Genomic DNA, 22,284 nt, shown 5'->3' on the forward strand with positions numbered 1-22,284 from the left:
GAACCATAAAATCTAAAGAAGGAGTGGGACTCCAAATTCAACTGTTATTTTACAAGTCTTTCAGAAAAACAAAGCTGACAGGCTCAGAAGCCAACTTAGGATGGGAAAAGGAGATTGGAGTTTCTTAGTCTGGGACTTGTTTTTGTTTTCAAAGAGACAGGAGAAGCTGCAAACATACTTTTCTCCTTGCTCTATGTTCAATATGCACTGACCCCTTTCAGAGAACCATTGTCCAGCATGCTTCACGTGGCAGCCTTCGCATTGCTTACTGTATTATATTCATTCATCAGTTGTTCATAAGGCACAGAAAGTTCTAGCTCATTATTGGTAAAGGTAGATTCATCAGAGGATGGGAATTTTACCAATTTTTTTGCAGTTTCAGATTCCTCTGCAAGATTATCATCCATAGAGGATTTTGATGTTTCCTCATCATCTGAGATATCTTCCTCTTCATCATCATCTTCATTTACAAATGTTATATTGGCATTCTCAAATATTAAGGGCCGATAGTCTCTGGAATCCCACACTTCACCTTCTTCTTCACTAATCCTGTCCAGCTGGTTCACAAACATGGTTCCTTCTAGAGGGCTGTCTCCAATATTTTTGTCATGGAGGGGTCTCAGTACATGACCATTTTGAATGTCCAGGGAAGCCTCATCATACTCAAATGACTCTGTTTTTGTGTAAGTCACCTGAACATCTATACTGGCATTCATTTGTTTGCCATTTTCCACTATAATCATTTTGTCATTGCTTGTCTTCAGGGCCTTCTTCCCAATTTGCTTTATAAGGTCATTGTAGGTCTCTTCCTTCTTTGAAAGAAAACTGAAAATGTTGACATCCTTTGAGGTACCCATTTGAAGGGGTTTTTTAGGCCGAGGGTGGTTCTCAAATGACTCTTTTCTTTTTTTCCTCCGTTTCTTGATTGCTTTGTGGACTTCCACAAACATACTGACCTTCCAGTTAACGAAGAGTGAGAGCCAAGCTAGTCCCAGATAGATCCATAATTCCACAAAATATCTGTAAAGCGCGTGATAATTTGCATCTGGATTTACACCTACAGGAAATTAAAAACAAAAACATTACTGTAAGAAGACTCACAGCTGATAAACCTTTGAAGTTATGACCCTGAGAATTGCTCTCTTCCTCACTAAAAGAGGACTCACTTGTCCTCTTTTGTTATTTGAACACCTTTGCACACCTATTTGTGTCCTCACTTGTTATTTGAACACTGGTCAGAGAGGTAGCGAGAGGAGAAATGAAAGAAAAAGTTGATCCCACATCTTCCACTTCTTGGCCACATGTCTTCTGACCACTGGACTAACAAAATAAAAATGAAGCATATTTATCCTCTCCTTGTAGGATATAGAAGTGAGCATTTTCCTATTTAAAAATTACAAGTCTTCTTCCTGCCACTGCAGTATGCATATATAGGTACCTTCCTTGAGAAAAAGATTCAGAGTTCCACTTACAAGGACCAAAGTGCTGAACGAAGCAGTGGGTTTTAGAGAAAGAAGAGGTTTAGGAGGAGAGAGGAATATGCTCAGCATTCCCCATTGCTAGTTCTAGGCAGATGTAGAAAACATTGCCCAATGCCTACACATCCTGCTTAGTATACTGGATCCTATTCAAAGGTGCATGACTAACATGGTGGGCAGGGTAGGTCCTTGCCCGAAATACAGACCTGGGGTACCAGAAGAACTTATGGTCTCTAGAACTTGGCTGCAAAATTAACCCAATAAAGGCCTTGGGTGTCTACACCAACACTGAAGAGCCAGATCTAGTCCACCCAGCCTTAACAGAATATTCTATCCTGCAAAATATGCTGTAAAAGCTTAGAAAACATATTTTCAAATTAAGAGTTTGGAAGTAGAATTGAGACACTGTGCATGTAATAAAATAATACATAAAATACAATTACTAACCAGCAACAAAATCTCCAAATCCTATGGTGGTGATAGTGATGAATGAGAAATAGAGACCTTCAATGTAATTCCATCCTTCAGTCATCATGAAGACAAAGGGAGGAATAACCAGATGGACCAAGACACCCCAAACAATGAATATAGCCGTGCATGTAATTTGGGCTTTCCTCTGCAAAGAAAAAGAAAAAATCAAGAAACGATCTAAATTTTTTTTGTTTCCCACCCATGGCACGAAGAATCATCTGACAGTACCAGATATTTCAGCTTTGTGCTAACAATTTAGCTACCATAATTAAAAGTCCCCAAAAGTGACTGAAGTAAACACACTTTTTTTTTCTTTAGGTAGAACTCCCTATTCTTACAACTATTTGCTCAAAAAGGATTATTTGCTCATAGTTTTCTTTCACGCTCTTGGAAGAGTTTAAGGAGTCCCTAGTATTTATAAATTGGCATGGGATATGGACATATCTAGTCTAAAAAGCCATCAGTACCTCTAATTTTCATTTGAATACGGAAGATCAGATGCATTTTAAGTTGCTTCTCTCCCATTTCTGATTCCTTCCCATTGCCACTCATATCAACCTCTGTACAAACCTCCACATACACACTTATTTCACTATTATTTTCTGTACTTTCTTCTCAGGTGCAAACCCAAGAAATTTCTTGCTCTGATTCTGAAACCAGGACCTAAAGCAGTCCCAGTGCCCTTCAGACACTATGACCCTACATTGCCTCCCATTTCTGTGCAGAGTTAGAACTGAGAATTCACTTGCAGTGGCAAAGGGAGGAGAAAGAAACCCAAACAAATCATAACCAAAAAACCAACAAAATGCCACAAACAAAAAAGCAAAAAGCCAGTAACTCAGAACAAAATATTGTTTAGCAGTAGGTTCACTGCACAGCAGGAAATATTTGTGCTAGCATGCAGGCAGGTGGGAGCCAAGCAGGACAGCATATTTTCATTTCTGCTCCTGAGGAGCTTGAATGAAATGTCTGTGAAATGGAGCCTCATGTACATTTGTTCTAAAGGTCTTTAACATAAGATGTAGTACCAAAGGTTTTTATGAGGTCTCATTTTGCTAAACTTCTTGCAGAACCAACACATCAGACCCCATCCCTCTTTTAGTTCTTTCAATGCAACACCATTTGGGAAAATTTGTCCAAGTGTTCATTTACTATGAGATAAACAGGCAAGTTATGAAATGTAAGCTTAATTCATGCCTCAAAACTGCACAGTTCAAGGGTAAACAAGTAAGGGCTTACCAGGCTTACTCCTCTTTTCGTCAGAAACTGGCCCAGCCTCTTGGCACGTCCTCCAAAGAATTTCCCCAGAGCACTGATCCACGTCAAGCAGAGAGGGACTCCAAAAAGCCCATAAAATATGCAGAAGAGACGCCCAGCATGTGTCTTTGGGGAAACATTTCCGTAACCTGAAAGAGATAAGTATGTCCTCTGTCTGTTCTGGCTGAAGAGGATTCAAGGCAATTCTAGCTGTGCACAAAACAACACTGTGTGAGCTCCTTCTGTGTCAGGCACTCCTTACTTCAGTTTACCCCAGCTGCCCATCTTCTGAAACTGGATGCATTCCAATTCTACTCTAACAAACATATATTCCATTACTGTGTTCCCTAGATTTTGTGTATCTTTTTCTGGACAAGATGGGATAAATAGAAAATGGAGCTCATCTCAAAACTTCTAATATGATGTCCCAATCTTAAGCAGCACTGTTAAAACTTGACTGATTTAATTTTATGGAAGGAAATACAAAATTCATCCTGAAGCTAGGTTCCAGCTGAAAGATCCACTATACACATTTAACTTGAGACCTGGTACATTTGCAGGGTAAGACCTTGTGAGTTAAGTGCAAGATATTTGAAATTAATGAAGTTCTTTGCTGGTCATAGCACCCAACAGGGCTATGTTGATTCAGATTCAGGCCCTAAAACCAGCAGGCTATTTTCTGAACTTCTGATAGTCTTTTTATTTAGGTGTGTTATTAACCCCAACATTTTTCATAAATTATAATATAAGCTGGTTATTGTGAATTTTAAATAATAAAGAAAACCACAGTATTGCATATAGTTTAACAGTAAGACTTCTATATTCAGTCTTCTCTGGTTATTTTGTATTCCCTTTTTTTTTTTAATTGTGCAACAAGTGTGTAACAACACCATGTAGCAAAGATTTTTCTGCAAAAGCAGAAGGCAAATGATGTTGTGTCCTGAAAACCTATATATATCACAGGAGAAAGAAGTCTTCCACTGCAGAGGATCTTATAAGGACAAATCAGTAGTGGTATTTAAAAAGCAACAGTTGTTCTGCTTCACCTTTTTATAAGAGGTGGATAAAAAATATAGTTAGTTCTGCAAGCCAGGAACACTGGATAATTTAGTAGTAGTTCAAGAGAACACATGTGTGTAACAAGACAGCAATCCAAAAACCTCACATGCACTTGCTTTAGGTATTTGTTTAATGGAATGTTTCGTTATGCTTTTGTTTTGGAATTTTACGATTTGGAAATTTAAGTGCATAAATCAATGGAACTGGAATGACACCAGCCAACCCCAACAGCACCTTTAGTCCATTACTTATTGGAAAGGCACACTTTCCTCTTCTGTACACACATAGAGAGGGACCCAAAACCCTTGGTTTCTTCCTCCATGAATCTGAACACGTACTTTAGGTAGCTGCAGCCATGGGGACTTTATTCAGCGGCTACCTTGACACAGAAATGGGAGAGAACAAAAACAGTAGAGCCTACAGAAAACTGCAGATAGGAAGGTTGACATGGTAAATATTTACCGATTGTCGTGATCACAGTAGCAGCAAAGATCACAGCGTTAGGCCAATTCCAGTTGTTAAAAGTGTTGTTCCCAGTGATGGCAACCCCCTGTCCAGCAGCATCTGACACAATCTGTAAGGAAAAAGTAACAATCAATCTTTCAAAATCCTGGCAGCCTAAAAAAATAGATGTGTCTGTCCCTCTCAGGTTTTCACCCTTAGTTCATACTTTCAAAACAATCTCTTGATTTTTTTTGTGAAGGCTGGCCCAGTATATTCACTAACAGTAATTTTATGAAATACTAAATACTTTCTTCACATAAGAAAAATTAATGCAGGTGCTCTGACATTTCAATAGGGAGTTTCAATTAGATAAACTTTTACTTGACTTTCAAGTTTAAACCAAATGGATGTCTTCCAGAGAGCAAATAACCCTCCTGCAAACTGAACTAGCATTTAACCTCCAGTGCAGATCTTGAATTTGGTTTAATATTAGGGACATCTTCAGAACTACTATCCATTTCAAAACACTGTTACATGCCTCAGCTTGACTTGGATATGAATGTCATAGAATTCTTGGCAAAGTTCATGTGATTCATGTTAATTCACCTGCTGTTTCTACCGAACTGAAACCATCTAAAAGCAAATGGTAAAACTGTATTTTTCAAAGACAGAGAAATTAACATTTTTTTCAAAGCATTTAATGAAACAGGATTCCAATCATTGTCCCTGAATCAGGCCCTTTTGTTCTCCCACTGGAGATCTGGTATGCCATGATAAATGGAAAGCACTAATTCTTATTTAGTGCAGAAAGTGCAAGTTTCAGATCAAAACCACACATCTTGCTGATTCTGGAGTGCATTTCTACCTTCCCAAAGTAAAACGAAGAAAACAAAAAGAAATACCATATTCTCTTTGTGAAATCTCTAGTTATCTAAATGTTTGCCCTGTAGCATCATGATGCAGTTAAAGTCTTACTACGTTACTCAGCTTTTTTCCCTTCAGTGTAAACACTGAACAAAACTCTGAGGCTACATCAATAGACAGAAATGGTGAAGATATTTCCAAATGTTGATTTATAATGTTACACACTGTATGCATTTCTCCGTCAATAACTGTTGAACATAAAAACTATCTGCAGCTAAATATTTTTAAAAACTGGAAGCAATACACTTTTTAATTTTTTTTTTTTAAACAAACATGACAGGTGATGTTTATCTTAAATTGGAAAGAACTTTTAAAGGTAAAAAGCAATTCTTCCTTCCCCCATCACCCTTTCCTTCCTTTCTATTAGATTAAGATCTGATCTTGGACCCAGCAGAGACTCAACACAAAGTTCAATCACTACTGAAAACATACACAAGTTAATACAGGTTTTAATTATTCTTGAGACTTATTACATATCACCACCCTCCTACTGTAATAAAAATGCCCTCAAAGTGAAAGTATTGTACATATACAAGATGCACACAATTTAATTAAAAATGCACTTTCAACACACTGTTGTGTGTTGTTCCAGGCTGTTCCAGAAGATAAAAGGAAAAGCATTGAAAGTGAATGAAGGTAAAGAACAAAGATTTTTTTTTTTTTCTCTTGGTAAACTCAAAGTGTGAGTAAAACTGGAAGGCAGTGTCTGGATAGGAAAGGGAGAGAGTTCACACCAAGGCACTCATTTATCATGAGAAAATGGTGTACAAATGAGAAGCCATAAACCAGGAAGGTTGAGAGCAGGCAAGTAAAACACACAAACTCTATTCCAAAAAGAAATGGATCACAAGAGCTCATCTGAGAAGAAACCAATCAAAGTACAATCACTCATTTCTGCCATGGTCTGCTGAGGAACTTCCTGAAAGTCCCAAAGGACATCAAATCACCTGAAAAACACAATCTGTTATCTATTATTCTTGAAAAAATGCCTTCACTTCTTCCATTGCCTAAATGTTACACTAAGCGCCAGTTTTCCAGTCATTCTCCATTCCATAATCAGACTTATTTTTTTTAGTTGTTGTTTCCTCACAGAGCAAGTGATCTCCAAGAGACTCAGTGACCTATCCACTCCCATTGTCACGGGCCATTATCTCATTGCATTAATCCACCTTGGCCTGACCTCATGAGCTCAGCTTCCCAGTACATACAATTACGTCAAGATCTGCCAGGATTTGAGTTCTGGAAGTCTAAAGAGGGCCCAGATCTGAGGGGAAGAAGCTGCTGGACTGAGTGGCACACAGCAGCCCTTTGCAGCCAGGCAGATAACATTCTGGGGGAGATGGCCAGCTTCTACAAGTTATGTGAACCCTTGGTATAGTGAACCACAGATAATTCTCCAGACACAGCTGACGCCCTCTTCCTGTCCCTATTTGCACACAGCTATTGGCTATTAGCACACAATTATCTAAGATCTACAGACCAGTCTTCTAAATTACTTTATGCCTGCAATAGGTCTGAATGCACTATATGCATCCCAGCTGCAGGAACAAAGACAGTCACAAACATGCTTATATAGCTTTGGTGCTGTGGGAAATATGTAACTGCTTTCCAAGCAGCTTAACTTTTGCCCATACTGAAATAATTAAAGATATTGGCTTAAAACAAAGAAAAAAAAGTGAGTGGACACTATACAACTGAACAGCAAACATGGTTGTGTTTTTTTGCTTGGCAAATCTGTTAGGCTCAAATGTCAGAGATGCCTTTGTTTTCATATGCTAGGATACAGAATGCTGCAAGTTGGCTGTGCTTGATTTCCTAAACTACATAAAGCTTCCACCAAAAAGTCTTTGCATTGTAATATACAATGCAGAGAAGATGAGGAAGAAGAGGGTAGATGGTGCAAGTGTTAGTGTCTTGAAAGATGTAATTTAGAAACACCTTTTCAAGTATGCCCAAATGCAAAAGCTGAAAATAACTACCTCATACTGTACACATCACCTTAGGTCTCACCTCAAGAAAGTTCATACTGATAAAGGCAGGACTGTTTTAGGCACCTGCCACTTGAATTTCCCCCATATGAGTAAGAGTAGGGCTGGAAAGTTCTCAAAACAGATTTAAAAATAGCAAGGAGAAGTCTTGGCCCATAAAGGTCATGCACCATTACTGATTTTATTCTAAGAGTTAAGGAGTGCAAGAAAATCTTAAGATCCTCTAGTAAGGAACAGTTGGGTCTGATGACAATAGGAATAGGAATCAATAGGAAGAAAAAAGGACTTCTGGGGTACTTGTAGCCAGATAGACAGTCTATATATAAATTAGAGCAACAGATCCTGCCCCACAGGCACCCCATTACATAGAGGAAGAACAGCCAGACATTGCTCAGGGCCAGGTCTCCTGAAGAGGCTAAAGCCTCCCATGTTACTCAAAGCATTCCCCGGGGATCTCACATATAGGTCTAATGGCAGCTTTAAGGTTCTCCCAGTGGTATGAACAATTGTCTTTTGAAATGCTGTTTTTCCACAAGAAAGGAGATGTAATTGAACTATTAAGCCTGAAATTAGACCCAATGGCTTTCATTCTACTCTCAACAGTATTACAATGTAATGGACAATCACAGCTTCTGAAAGCTGAATGCATTAAAGCAAGAACTGATGCATCACTTCCAGGCTTTGTCCTCACTTCTGACTCCAAAAGAACATAGGAGTAATTTTGCTTCTTTCTCAAGTTGTTTAATCAAGGATATAAAGATTTAGTGCACTGAAAAATGCTGAATTTAGAATCTACCAAGTACTTTAGAGACTCTCCTACAAGAAATAAAAAAACTTTAACAACAATCTTTTTTTACACTGACATCTAAATTTTTTATACAATTTGAAGAAACCAGAGAAGTGCAGTAGTTATCTAATCATACTTATGTATAATGCTGACAACTTAGCCAATCACAATAAAATTGTCCAGGGTAATACATTTTAAATTTAAACTATCAGATGAATAGTATACTGTTGTTCATCTTTAACCAGATTTCAGTTTTTAACCAATCCAGTAGCAGAATGACTAAACAGATAAGTGAAGTGGTACAAGCAACTGTATGAACAAAAAGCCTAAAGGAATTCATAGTGACTTTAAAATTGCATAAACAGTTAAAATCCATGCCATGCAAATTGCACACCCTTTTACTTGTCCCACATGGGTTTTACAGTGATTTAGGTTTTCTGGCTCCAGCCATAAAGTTAGAGTAGTCATCAGCTGTTTATATTAATCTTATTTTTAGATGCAATAAAAAGATATTTAATTGTTAATGGATATCTTTCCAATAATAAAAAATCTGAGTCACATGTTAAGACTCCCAGGTCAGATATACATTACACAGTTCTGCTGACCTAGATAATATTGTCACAGGATTGTCTACATGTACATAAAGAGAAAAGAAACCCTCTCAGCCAGTAACCCTTTTGAAGGAAAAATGCCTGTGGGTGGTCACAGCCAGATTGAGAGGACAGGTCCTCAGACTCGTTATGCAGACAGGCAGCACAGTGGCCATGGGCTGAAGTTTCCTGTCCTGTTGGCATATTGCGCTTTGATGTCTGCTTACACATTAAAAGCAGCAGAACTATTTCACAGGCACAATCTGAATTTTCTAAGTACTTTATAGCTAGATCAAGTTGTAAATTCACAGTCAAAGTAGAATATATTAATCCTGGCTTCCAACTGTCATAGCTCAACTACTAAGTAAGTTTCTGTGTTTAGTTGTTAAACAACAAATATATAACTAATGTAATACTAAACACCATAATTTATTGTTCTGAGTTATAGTCTCTGGAGAAAGAGAAAACAAACAAGGTAAATATTGAAGGTGATTGGATTTCACTCTGCACCCCCAATGTGCCCCAACTGAACAGAAGATACTGTCCATCAGAGAAAATATTTTCCTCTCTGGAATACCTTGGCAGCTTGGGTTTTGGGTAAGGAAGGAGAAAGTGAAGCCAACTATGCAACTAATGATTTTACCAATGAATAAAAAAACTCTTTCTCCCCAATAACTTTTCACATCTAGATATATGAGGTATACACAAGTAATGTTTTATTAAAAATTCCAGTTTGAGTTCTTCAAAGACTTCATATTAACCTATATATTCTTTCACCTCTCTTCCCACCCTCAAAGACGGATGCAGTACTGCTAAGAAAATCTTGCTGTGCCATGCTGCTTACTTTGGTAGCCAGAGACACAACGTGGCAGAGCTGCAGAAAGCTGAGAGAATTCACATACGGTGAAATGATTTCATCGAGGCAGCAGAAATATCAGCTATTCCCATGTCATCTTTAGAATAGCTGCTATACACGTGTCAGTGCACAGAAATGGAAGCTCATCACTTCTTGGAAAGGAAAAAAAATTCTTTAAGGGTTAGAATACAAAAACCCCACACAGCCTAGAATACAAAACAGCAGCACCCTTCCTGGACATGCATGTTTCTGCCACTTGGCACCTTTCATATGTGACCTGCTCAAGGCAAGAGTTCTCAGGAAAGCATGGTAGTAACCATCCTCCCCTTCTGAGCAGCTCAAAGCCACCAGAAAAGCACACAATTGTGATTCCTGCCATCTTTTTTCACTGCCATCTCTAGTGTAATGACAGACTTACCCTAACTGCTCGCTTGGTCTCAAGCGTTCCCATCGGAATCACACTGGCAATATGACCAGGGCCAGCACACGGGGCCACGTGGACAAGCCTTTGAGGCTGCCTTTGCCACTTGACAGTCTCTGCAGGATTACATGAACCAGCAGGACTTAGGACAGCTGACCTCTCATTTCCCTCTCAGCATTATCTGTGTTTGCAGTATGAATTTCATGTTTGTCAGGGCAAGAACCATGTCAGATGTAAAAAGAAGTCTTTTAGCTGAGTCCTGGATTTCCTACTTCTCTTCTGTGGGGAATGGTTTGCGACCTTTTTTGAGAAAGAAAAATAAGACAAATGAACCACATTGTCTCCGTCTGACAGGCAACACCCTTGTGTCTTGCTAACCTGTGAAAGTTTTACTGTCCTTTACTGACCTATGCAGAGAGGTGAGCTGGAAGCAAGAGGTTGGGGCAAGAGGTGCAGGATATGAGTCAGCAGCACCTGCATTACAGAGGGATGGTGGGAATTAATAAATTCCACATTAAGTGAAGAGGACACCAGTTGACTATACGAGTCTGGCTCCGGATCAGCTAAGCATAAAGGAGTGAATAGCCAGCTGGCCTATATTAAACTAGGTTCTGCAAGACTCTTGATAATCCTAGGACTTGTAAAGTCTGTTTTAACAAACAAAATCCAAGGCAGAAACACGTTGTTTCTAACAGGACAATGGGGTTGAGGACAGTAGCTGCCTACCAAAAGGTGAAACTGAAACAAAAAATAGGAAGTAGTCATTGGGGGAATAATGTTAACTTTCACTTCTAGAAGAACAGAAACTTCACAAGCTTTGTGCTTGATGTTGACAGATGTAAACAACACACATAACCAAAAGAATACATGAAGATTATGCAAAAAACTAGAGAGATCACTAGGACTATATACGATTCCTTCTCCCTTATGTATGAATTGAAATAGAAGAAAAAAAATTAAAACAAACCCTGGAAAGTAAGTGTTATTCCCCAGGTTTACATTCCTATGTAGATCAACTACAAATAGCAGGGGAAAAGTTTTCCCCTTGCTGTCATAACCAATCACTTTATAAATGCAGTGCAAGTGCTATAGCAAGTGCATACATACTTTGCATTTTTCAATCAACAGTTTAGTCTTAAAATATAGCTCTCTTATCAAAGGACAAATTTTGAAAATTCCCAGTGGGGGAAAAAAATCCTGGCAAAACATGGATTAACACACTTCAAGGAAGGAGTTTTTTTCCAACAATAGCAAGACTTAATCCAGAATGAGATGATATTTTCACACTTCCATCAATACAGCAGATAGAATATTATCTTCTCACTCTTTCACAGTCTTGGGAAAAAGAAGAACTCAAAGAAGTTTTGTTGGTTTTTTTTAAACTGCTTCAGCATGTCAGTGGTTTTTGTTTATTTGTGTGCTTTTAATAAGGCAATTATAAAAGTTATTTAAATTTGCAACAAGTGACTTTAAATGATACACCAGTATCTTACATCATACAAAACAGAAAGGTATATATAGAGCTCGAATGCATTGTATATAACACACTTTATCCAAAAGGTTATATAACAAGACTGAACTTGCTCTGCAGAAAAAGTTTGGCTAATGTTGTTGATTCTTCATTTACCCAGCCAACTTCGTAGTGTTTCATTCTGTTCATGCAACAGTGCTTCTCAATGCATAAATTAATTACAGAACCAAGACACTCTATTGCTTTCCCTTTATTATGCTTTACTTTGGTCTGTCAGGAACTTGTGCCTTCACCTAAGCAGAACTTTTCTTACCTAACTGAGCCTCCAGCACATGCCACTTCCTACAAAGCTGTCCCTACATCTAAGCCTGACAGTTAACGCATGTAAATACATGCCTGGTGTTCACTCTGCATAGTTTTGTGATACAACAGACAGCAAATTAGGCATCATTTTTGGCTGTTAGTTTAGAACATAGAATACCCAGAAGATTTCTTTACGTGTCTTGTTCTTGATTTCTTATTTAAGTAATTTTGTCACAATTGGTTATTAATTTATTTTTAACAGGAAAAACTCCTGTTCCAAGACTTCAATGTCGCTGGCACTTTTTTTTTAAAGAAGTCTTGCTAGTTTTATTGCAATATTTTATTATCTCCATTTAGGTGGAGAAAGCACAGAGTGGTATACCTTGTCCTTTACTGCACTTTGAAAGAAGATTCCAGTGAAAGTAATTAAGTACATGCTTTGAAGAAAACTGTGGATTAGAGCTCAACATCCCTTTTAATTTACCGATTAACCAGCACAGAACAGGCTGTCCAGTAAGAACACCAAAGACAAGAAACTGCCAAACAAGATACTATCAAACACAGAGAAACACAGAAATGGTCTTCACCAGAGAAAATACTCTTGACTAAATAACTGCATCACTGCGCTGTAAAGAAGCCCTGTATGTCCTTCAAGGGGCATAACTGAGTTTGAACGGGGATTAGAAAACACTGACATCTTAATCCTACACACATACCTTTACACTTGAGAATATTCACTATTTAGTGTAATTCTGAGGAAGCTTCTGTAAGGTGTATTTACGTGCTCAGAACTGAGGAAGAACACTGACATTCCCCAAAGCAAACTGGAACTGCTCAACATGAGCTCCAAAATCTATCTGCAAGAATTTGTTGGATACATCAGTGAACTCTTATTTGCATCTGAAGTTCTATCACATTAGCTGTTCTTAAAATTCACACTACCCAATCCCAGAATCACCTTTAAATGCAAAGAGTATTTAAACAACAGCATCCTTGCTATGGGTTAGTGAATCCATTGTGTTTGTGTGGCCATGCTTTGGTAGCTGGAGGGACTACAGGGGTGCCTTCTGTGAGGATCTTCTCGAAGCTTCCTCCATGTCCAGCAGAGCCAATGCCAGCCAGTTCCAAGATGTCCCAACTGGCCAAGGCTGGGACTATCAGAAATGATGGTAACATGTCTATGATATGTAGTTAAAAAGGAAAAAAAAATGTTATTGCTCTGATGTAACTGCAGCCAGAGCAGAGAGGAGTGAGAATGTGGAAGGAACAGCTCTGCAGACACGAAGGTCAGTGCAGAAGGAGGGGCAGGAGGTGCTCCAGGCTCTGGAGCTGAGATTCCCCTGCAGCCCATGGTGCAGACCATGGTGGAGCAGCTGTGCCCCTGCAGCCCATGGAGGTCCCTGGGGATGCAGAGATCCACCTGCAGCCCGTGCAGGAGCCCCAGAGCAGAGCAGGTGGATGCCTGAGAGGAGGCTGTGACCCCGTGGGAGGCCTGTGCTGGAGCAGGGTCCTGGCAGGAATGTGCAGACCCACGGAGAGAGCTCACTCTGGAGCAGGTTTCCTGGTAGGACCTGGGGGGGACCCACACTGGAGCAGGCTGTGCCCAAAGGACTGAACCCCCTGACTGCAGCAGGTCAGAGAGAACTGCTGTCCCTGAGACAGACTCCTGCGGGAGAAGTGCATGGAGAACTGCCTCCCGTGGGAGGGACTCCATGGCAGAGCAGGGGAACAACTCCTCTCCCTGAGCAGTGCCAGGAGCGTGATGAGCTGACCATAACACCCCCATTCCCACCTCCCTGAGCCACTGAGTGGGAGGAGGTAGAGCCCGTGAAGGAGGGAGGGGTAAGGGGAAGGTGTTTTTAAGATTTATTTTACTTTTCATTATCCTGCTCTGATTTTGTTAGTAATAAATCAATTAATATCCCCAAGTTGAAACTGTTTTGCCTGTGATGGTAATTGGTAAGTGATCTCTTCCTGTCCTTATTCCAACTCACAAACCTTTCACTGTATTTTCTCTCTCTTGTCCACTGGTGGAGGGGAGTGATAGACTTTGGTGAGTGCCTGGTATCCAGCCAGTGTCAACCCACCACATTTTACTATCGCATACAGTCTCCAGGACCTTCCAAATATGTGTGAGTGAAATTTTTCAGAAGAATTTGTGTTGAGATACAATGCCATTATAAATAAAACGTAAGAGATAATACTGTCACACCTCCCTACCTTTATTAAGCCTAGTGCCTTAAGAATCTGTCCTGACTTTGCAGAACAGACCTGTTTTCCAACCATTCTGCCAAGTAGAAAAGAATTTTCCCACACCTTCTCCCAAGCACTGATGATAGATAGTATTTTTCCACCCTTTATCTTTAGCACCACTATTTTAACACAGCACCAATTATACACATGTTAAACAATGCAGAAAGTCCTTCAGTGGACTGAGTCTCAAAAGGAATAGAGTTACAAATTTCAATCTGGGCATTTCAGGGATTTTTCTCCTGGGTTTTATATTTTTGCAAGTGTCTCTGGGAACAATGCTAAAATGATGAATTTGTAACAGAGACCAAGCACTTGGCTCAGTTAATCCACAACTGCTGACAGTGACAACCCAGTGAAGAGAGGAAATAATTGATTTAACATGCAAAGGGCAGTCTCATTAAAGACAGTAATACAGGCACAAGCACCTCTCTTTGTCTCTGCGTCCTCTTACTCTACATGCTTCCTAGATGGTAAAATGAATGAGGGTAGGGAATGCACATTTGTCACAGGCAGAAACACTCCTTATTTCAGTCTTTTAAGTGCTCATCTGTTTTTCTTGTTTTTCAATTAAAATTTAATCAGGCTAAGTGATCCTTTAGAAAGGCAATCTGTTAATTAACCCATATTAGACAGCAGAAATCATGCTCTTCAAGTACAATCTCTATTTATTATCCAGAAATAGCTCTCATTAGTCAGAGACAAGAAGGAGGGGAAAGATTTTACATACAAATTTAGAAGATATATGCTCTGCTCTGGTTTTAGCTTGTTATCTGAAGGCCATGCAATAAATCATGAATTTGGAGGAGATGTAAAGAACCATCTCTTTACATGCCTCAACCTGAAAGACACATAAAACTCTAATTATGGCTTAAATATAATATTTATGAGTCCAGAAACTTCAGGACACAGTCCAGTGGAAACAAGTTGTGAGTTTACAGATAAATTAATTCCACATCATTGTTTGGAAAGAGAAAAGGTAAATAATCCTGCCAGCTATTCCGTGCTTGAATAGATGATCAAAATTAGACAAAGCATGAGCAGCATCAAACAGGATACATAAGACTTGATGACAAAAAATTTATGGCACTCTATAGTGCCAGCATTTGCTACATTGAGTATTTTTTTCCTTACTTTCCCCTGCACACACTCCACCCCCCAATTAAAACCAGACATTCACATGCTGGCCATTTTAGTAATTCATACAGGTGTACATGCGGATCACTGCAATGAATTCTATTCTATCTACAAAAAGTCCATAGGGTTGCTTCTACTTTGAGAAACTGAGTATTGTGTAATGTTCTGCAAGATTAGCTGCTCAATCAGTGCTGGTAACTAGCACCACCACCTTTTCCTTCCCTCCAAGGTGAACACAAACATCACAAAGTGTATTGATATGCTTGAGTTTTGCAGGGAAAGTTACAGCTGAGTAATAAACCTAATCAAGAGAGCTTTCCTGAGGATATGATGCTTCCCAAGATGCAAGTGCACATTTTTTTGTGTGTCACTTGGCATGGAGAACAAAGACTGAGAGTTTTAAAGTCAGTGGAAAATACCTTGGTAAACAATCCCCATTGAAATGATTTATCTCCCGTGGGACAAACAAATGGGTGGAGATCAAACTTAACCCTCCGAGCTTCCCAACTTCTGCAATATCTGAAAATTAATAGAAAAACAGTAGTTCCAGGGAAGGCTCTCAATTTAATAACAGAAAGTGCCTGCCTGTAGAAGAGAACCACGGAAAAACCATTTGACTTAGGACAACAGACTAGCAAAATGCAGTTTGAAACTCATCTAGTTTCTTTAATTTCCTACTTCAGTCTAGGCTGTAAACGTAAATTCTCCTTGAATTAGCCTGTGGTAAGAGGAGAGTTCCAAAACTTCCGTATCTTGAAACCGGACTTCATTGCCCTTGAGAACAACATTGGTTTTGTCATCAATTTTATTTAGAGAAGATAAGCAAATTGTACTGCAAAAATAAAGGGTGAGAGGAGATAGTGTTGCTTTCTTTTTACTGTGTCAGAAACTATAATGCAAGACCACAAACAAAAGCCATTTAAACAAAAATCCAGTTTGGTATAGGAATAAACAACCAAAAAATAAGTCTGAGTGAAACTAAGCTGCAAATTAAAACAGGCTCTCAACCAGCAATAGCTGTTAATCAAAGCATTCAGCATGGTAGTGTATAAGAACCTCCCTGCCTAAACCAAGGTCCAGATTAACAGTGATTAGTTTAGCTAATGTAAATATTTCTGCAGTGTGGTGTTAGAGGTAAGATTTTGGATCTGGAATCCTTATCACTACTATAGTGCACTGTGGATTGTATTTTTGTCCTTTAGTAAAATCCTCTTAGTAAGAGAGGAGGAGTTCTTCAGAGAGATGTTGGGAGAAAGTGTTTACTCTTTTACCATTTTCTGTGGCTCCATTTAAAGGCGCACAGGAGCTCTTCCTCAAGGATGGACACAATGCCAAGTGCCCAAGAGATAAATGGTGAAAAGCAAAACAAATTACTTGGAAAGAAACAACTCTACTGATAAATAGAAGACTAATACTTTTGCTGCACAAGCTTGATTTATTTTTTCTCCTGACAGACTTCTAACAAGGACTCTAAGTAAGGTTTGAGCCATACAGAATACATATAATTTCCTTTACTGAATATACTAGGAGTTCTACAAAGTGGATCCATTACCCTACTGACTTTGTGAAGCCTTATCCTGATGCCACAGGGAAAAAGAGTACCAGTTAAGATCACTGATTTTGTAACGATAATTTGTAGTCCTTATTTGTACCAAGTGCTATTCTACCGAAGGTTTACAGATGGCTGTTTCGTCTACAGCTACAGACATAACACAAGAGCTGTTCTCTTCGGATTAAGCAAATTTTGCATGAAAATATTCCATCTGACAATGGAAACAGAACACGAATCTGAGCAACATGGTCCAGTGAAAAGTATCCCTGCCCATGGCAAGGGGGTTGGAAGTGGATTATCTTTAAGGCTCCTTCCAACACAAACCATTCCATAATTTTGTTCTTTTGCTTTGTAAGAAGCAATGCAAGAATTACACTTGTCTTTGCACCTTTCCATCATAAGCATTTATTTTACAAAACAGTGCTTTAAAAATAGGCAGTAGAAGGCATTTTCAGTCAGAACACACACGTGTTTTCTAAAAAGTCCTCACATGGTGTACAGGAGTGTTTGTGGAAACCTGTTGTAGTCTGCCCAGACATGATTTGAATAATACTTATTGATTTCATGGTCTGCAATGAGTTCTGTGTTTTGTCTTTCTCCATCCTCATGGAAACTTCCCATTGCTTTCCCACACAACCTTTACTGAAAGGAATGTCCTAAATCTGAGGCTTCATTTTTCATGCAGTAAAATTCAAGAATAAAATCACAGAAGGATGTTCAACTCAAACAGGGCTGGACCTAAGCACACTTCCTCTCTAAGGCAAATTGAGGCCAAGCAAGCATTGCTCATGTGAATTGACAGAAAAACACAGTAGTCGGGCCTTTGGAAATATTTGTTGCTCTTCCTATACCATGAAATCAAGCACGCAATCAAGTCTTGAAGAGAAAGTGAATGTAACACCACCGATCAGAAACCAAGCAGTTTTAAGACACTACATGGTGAATTTTGAAGGGTTTTGAAAAATTGAACCATTACAGTTGAATGAATAATCCTTCATTACCAGCTGTCCTGCTGCTAACTTTGCTTTGACATAACGACTAGCTAACAACATGCTTGATTAGAGACCTCCTGGCCCAGGTGTATAAAATAGAGAACTAGGGATAAACTACTGTGATGATAGAATTAATTAATTCTGCAATAACCCCCCAAGTTTTGGAGTAGTTTCTGTTTTAGAGTGAAACATGAAGTCATTGAGATGTAGGTGGTATGACTCCATAAAAAACCAATTTCAAGAACTGGAGTTCTATTTCTATTATGCAGTTCAAATAGGTGTTACTGTTTCCTTTGGAAAAAAAGGTCTAATCTGTAGGGAAATTAACCTCTTGGAGGCATGTCAATATTTTTACAGCATACGCTGTTTAAGACTTGCTTGTGTATGATGTATAGCATGGACAGTTAATTTTCCCATAAGTCATAATTCACAGGACAAACAATGTGAGGGATATTAATGGAAAGAGATCAACAAGGTTATTTCCTTTTTGTGAAGGAAAACTCTTTCTGCAGAGTTAAATAATAAGTGAAACTCTTAATTCAGCAAATAAGCTAACTGGAACTATTTTGTAATTGCAAAATTGAATACTGAAGCTTCCCTATTTGTGATACTTGCAGATCCTATGCTTCAGCAAACTAATGTTGCTTAATTTTATTTCCCCTTTTGATTTTTGTGCAATGTAAATACCAACTGTTTTGTAGAGGCATCTGGCTTTTTTGACAGATCATGACTACAAAATTTAGTAGTTTATATGTATTTTTCCCCTATTAATTTCAGGACTAGATTCCAGTTTTATGAACTACTTAATAAACTATTTTGATGAAAAGCATATTCAGTGCTTTACCAGCATTCCCTTGCTCTTTTGATTAATGCAGTAATAGAAATGTTTCCTTTTCACTTTCCCAAGTTCCACTTAGACATGTTTTGAAGACAAATTAGCTGAAGGTTATTGCAGCATGAGAACTGCAGCTGTTCTGCAGATGCTGAGTGTGCCTACTTTTCATTGACTTACCAACATTCTCATTCAGAAATAAAACCTATCAGACTATGTCATAGTTTTCATTAGTATAGCTTAATTTGGTGGACTTCTGTTCCAAAATGCTTTTAACACACTTTGCCTTGGATGGGGAAAAGAAAAAAAAAAAAAGTATTTTGACAACTTTTATGTTGCATCAGCTGAAATTAAGACACTGGAATAATCTGTAATACCAGATTAGGCTTCCTTCCTATCTGAATACATACATGGTGACTAATGTAGCCAACTCCCCTTTAGAAGGGCTTTGGAAAATGCTGTTGTCCCCATTTCAGAGATAAGAAAGTGGAAGCAGAAGAGTCAAGAGTTTAATCAGGCCCTCACACCAGCTGGTGACCTGTGTTAGGCAGGGTTAGAACCAGACAGTGTTTGCATGAGACTCTTGCAACAGAGTTGGTACCGATTGCATAAACAGATGGTAACCCATGGAGCAGTCTGTTTCCAAAATAATACATTTCAGTTCAGTAGCAATTGATTTAAGTAGATTTAAATGAAACCAAAACAGTCCTATTGTCAATAAAAACACTGTTTATTGAGATGAATTTATTAGACGCAGAGTAGTTGGACAGAAAATGTTGATGTTACACAGGAGAAGTAGAAGAGGAAACTGAGTTAAAAATGAAGCTTCCCACCACCCCCTCCCTGCCAACCTGCCATGCTCTCAGTGTTAGGAATAGTTAATTAGGACAAGTCAAAACACAAGTGATCTAAGCTTGACAGCTTTGCTTACAGAGGCCCAATAAACTTCTCAACTCAGTGAGTGAATTGAAGCATAAAGTAACACTGCATACTATATTCTCTCCTATTTATAGCCATGCATTAAAACATGCTTCAGGTTAAGAAATTTACAGAAAGCTTGTTAAGAACACTCTAAAAACTGTTCAGTTTCTTAGGCATTAGCAGGAAAATGCCATAGACTTTTGGTTTCACAAGGACTTTTATACTGCACCCCCAAATTTCAATACAACTTTAAAGGTCTTGTTTCTCTAAAGACATGCTAGAGGCTTCTGGCAAAGCATGCTAGGAGCATCAGACACCTCATTTCCTATTTAACAACCTATCCTAACAACTTACTTGTCTGACAATTCAGTGAGCTTACACATGCTAGAATAAAAAATCTTGCTTGTCCCAACAGCATCAAATAAAAAAACTGAAAGTGATCAGACTTGGGTGGAGCAGAGTACTACTTGTAACAACATTTTTAATCAGGTAGACTTTTGAACTACAGAACAGGAACAAGAAAAAGACACACTGTTGGCTATTAACTCTTTAGGGTAGTACCTTCACTTAAGTCACCCTGTTAAGCCAAACAAACAAACAGGTTTCCAGGGTCAACCAAAAACTTTTCATAGCTTCAACCACACCAGTCTATCTCCCTATATCATTCCTGTATCAGGCAGCAGGAGGAGAAGGCAAGGTAAGGCACGCTTCCAATGTCAACAGGGACAGGATGCTTTGTATCACTAGCAAGGTGATGGGTTAACCTTAAGGGGTCGAACAAGGGCAAAAAACCTGCCACAGAAAGGATCTTAGCTTTGAGACTTCTGTTATTATCTAGGGCTTAACCTGAAATAAAATGTTTTTATGTTACCTACTATAAATGTCTTCAACACTAGATTAACTGAAGACTGATCTCTGAGGAGGACTGGGGAAAGAGTGGAGGATGCTCTGAACAAATGTTTTCATATACAGAGATCTGCTGGCACAGCTATGGCAGGCTAGAAAGAAGCGTGATCAGTAACTGAGACAACAGACTAGGAAACAGTCTGACCTGGACACTTTCAGACCTTTAATCGCTTGGTTTGCCTAGTTTATTTCTTCAGCTGGGTGAGTGCATTATACTGGCAATAACATCAGTTTGCTGCTAAAAGCTAGCCATGCATTAGAGTATTGCTTAAACACAGTTGTGTCAGCATATATACAAACCCTTTTGGGTTTGGGTTTTTTTTACAGTAATTGTATAACATTAAAAACCATACACACAACATATGCATGGAACACAATCTTCTGCTATTTTAATACATTTGGCACTACAGTGATAAGTACACAAAAGGGGCTTTCTTACCAAGGGAGCTTCCAACCACTAACTGACAGAAATCAGAACAGATACCGCTTCAACCATCTCCAGTTATCTTTTCAGTCCTGTACCACATCTAGCTCCTGGTCAAACTCCACAGGTAAACTAGAAATTACATATATCTTGTAGAAAGTATTTTAAGCAAGTGAAAAAGTAAGCTTAGTCAACTGAAAAATCTTTCCACTTTAAAACTACCATGCACACTTTGAGATTCACAAAATTTCCCATCCATTTGCAGGTTCCCCCTGAACAGCTAACACAAGACAAATTGCAGGCAAAGAGTAATGTACAGCATTGATGTGTGGTAGGTAATTAACAGACTCTGCTCCATCACTTCTCAACTGTCCCATCCCTGAGGATGCATGAAAGCCAAACCACTTTGTCACCTTCTTGCTACTGTATTGAAGGCAAGAGGGATCAACTGGCAGAAGCACCATTGTTGTTGCCTTCTACTACTCTTCTCCTTCCTAGCCCGGATTTCCTGCAACTGACATCTGCGACTGTTCAGCAGCATCTAGTACCTTCTCTGAAGCTCAGACAGAGGAAGCATTCATACATTTCTAAGTAGAGAACCCTCAAGCTTAAAAGCTGCTCACATACAAGGAAGCAAGGATGCTAAGGAAGTGAACAAAACCACAGAAAAGCTGCAGTTGCCTCAAATAAGTGAGACGGTTTTTCCAAGATGCACAGAATTCAGCTGAAAACACCTACTCAATATCTAGTGTGAAACTACTTTATGACAGTGTTTCTCCATTAGGAGACCAGAAGTAGCCAGCTGTGAGGACTTCTGTCCAAATAACCAATTGTCTAATTGTAGCAGAGCTGAACAAGCATTATTAAAACATGCAAATAAAGCCAAGGCACTCTCAAAGTTTGAACTATACTTTACTTCCCCTAAATATAAGATAAAGACATCTATTCTCATTTCATTAATCAAGTTGACAGCTTGCAGAGACTATGTAACAACTTCATGAAAAAGCACTGTTATCCTATAGTCACAATCCAATTAAGACACTACCGGAAAATCTAATATTACTGTAACAAATAATGTAGAGACACAATAAAGATGACTACTGCGTTTGCTGCTAAACAGAAGCAACTTCAAAATTTTATGCTCTCTCTCCCTTTCCTTGCCTCCCACCTGAAAAGCCATGACAAAAGTTGGAAGCGGGCAAGTGGTATTTTTAAAAAGCA

At 38.9% G+C, this 22,284-nt stretch overlaps 1 protein-coding gene across 1 annotated transcript in view; it reads right to left on the reverse strand.

Annotated features, from left to right (window-relative positions):
- Positions 1 to 242: 242 nt before the first annotated feature.
- The window catches only part of KCNK5 (potassium two pore domain channel subfamily K member 5), a gene marked incomplete at its 3' end in the record, with an annotated part of 30,261 nt that continues 8,219 nt past the window's right edge, over positions 243 to 22,284 (reverse strand). Inside the window, exons 2-5 of the mRNA XM_084203661.1 lie at positions 4,728 to 4,839; positions 3,189 to 3,355; positions 1,926 to 2,094; positions 243 to 1,057 (exon numbers count right to left, since the gene is read on the reverse strand). Coding sequence (XP_084059787.1) covers positions 243 to 1,057; positions 1,926 to 2,094; positions 3,189 to 3,355; positions 4,728 to 4,839 — 1,263 coding nt within the window. The remainder of the gene's footprint in view (positions 1,058 to 1,925; positions 2,095 to 3,188; positions 3,356 to 4,727; positions 4,840 to 22,284) is intronic.

Source organism: Fringilla coelebs, assembly GCF_963513975.1.
Source record: "Fringilla coelebs genome assembly, chromosome: 3".
NCBI classification, from domain to species: domain Eukaryota; kingdom Metazoa; phylum Chordata; class Aves; order Passeriformes; family Fringillidae; genus Fringilla; species Fringilla coelebs.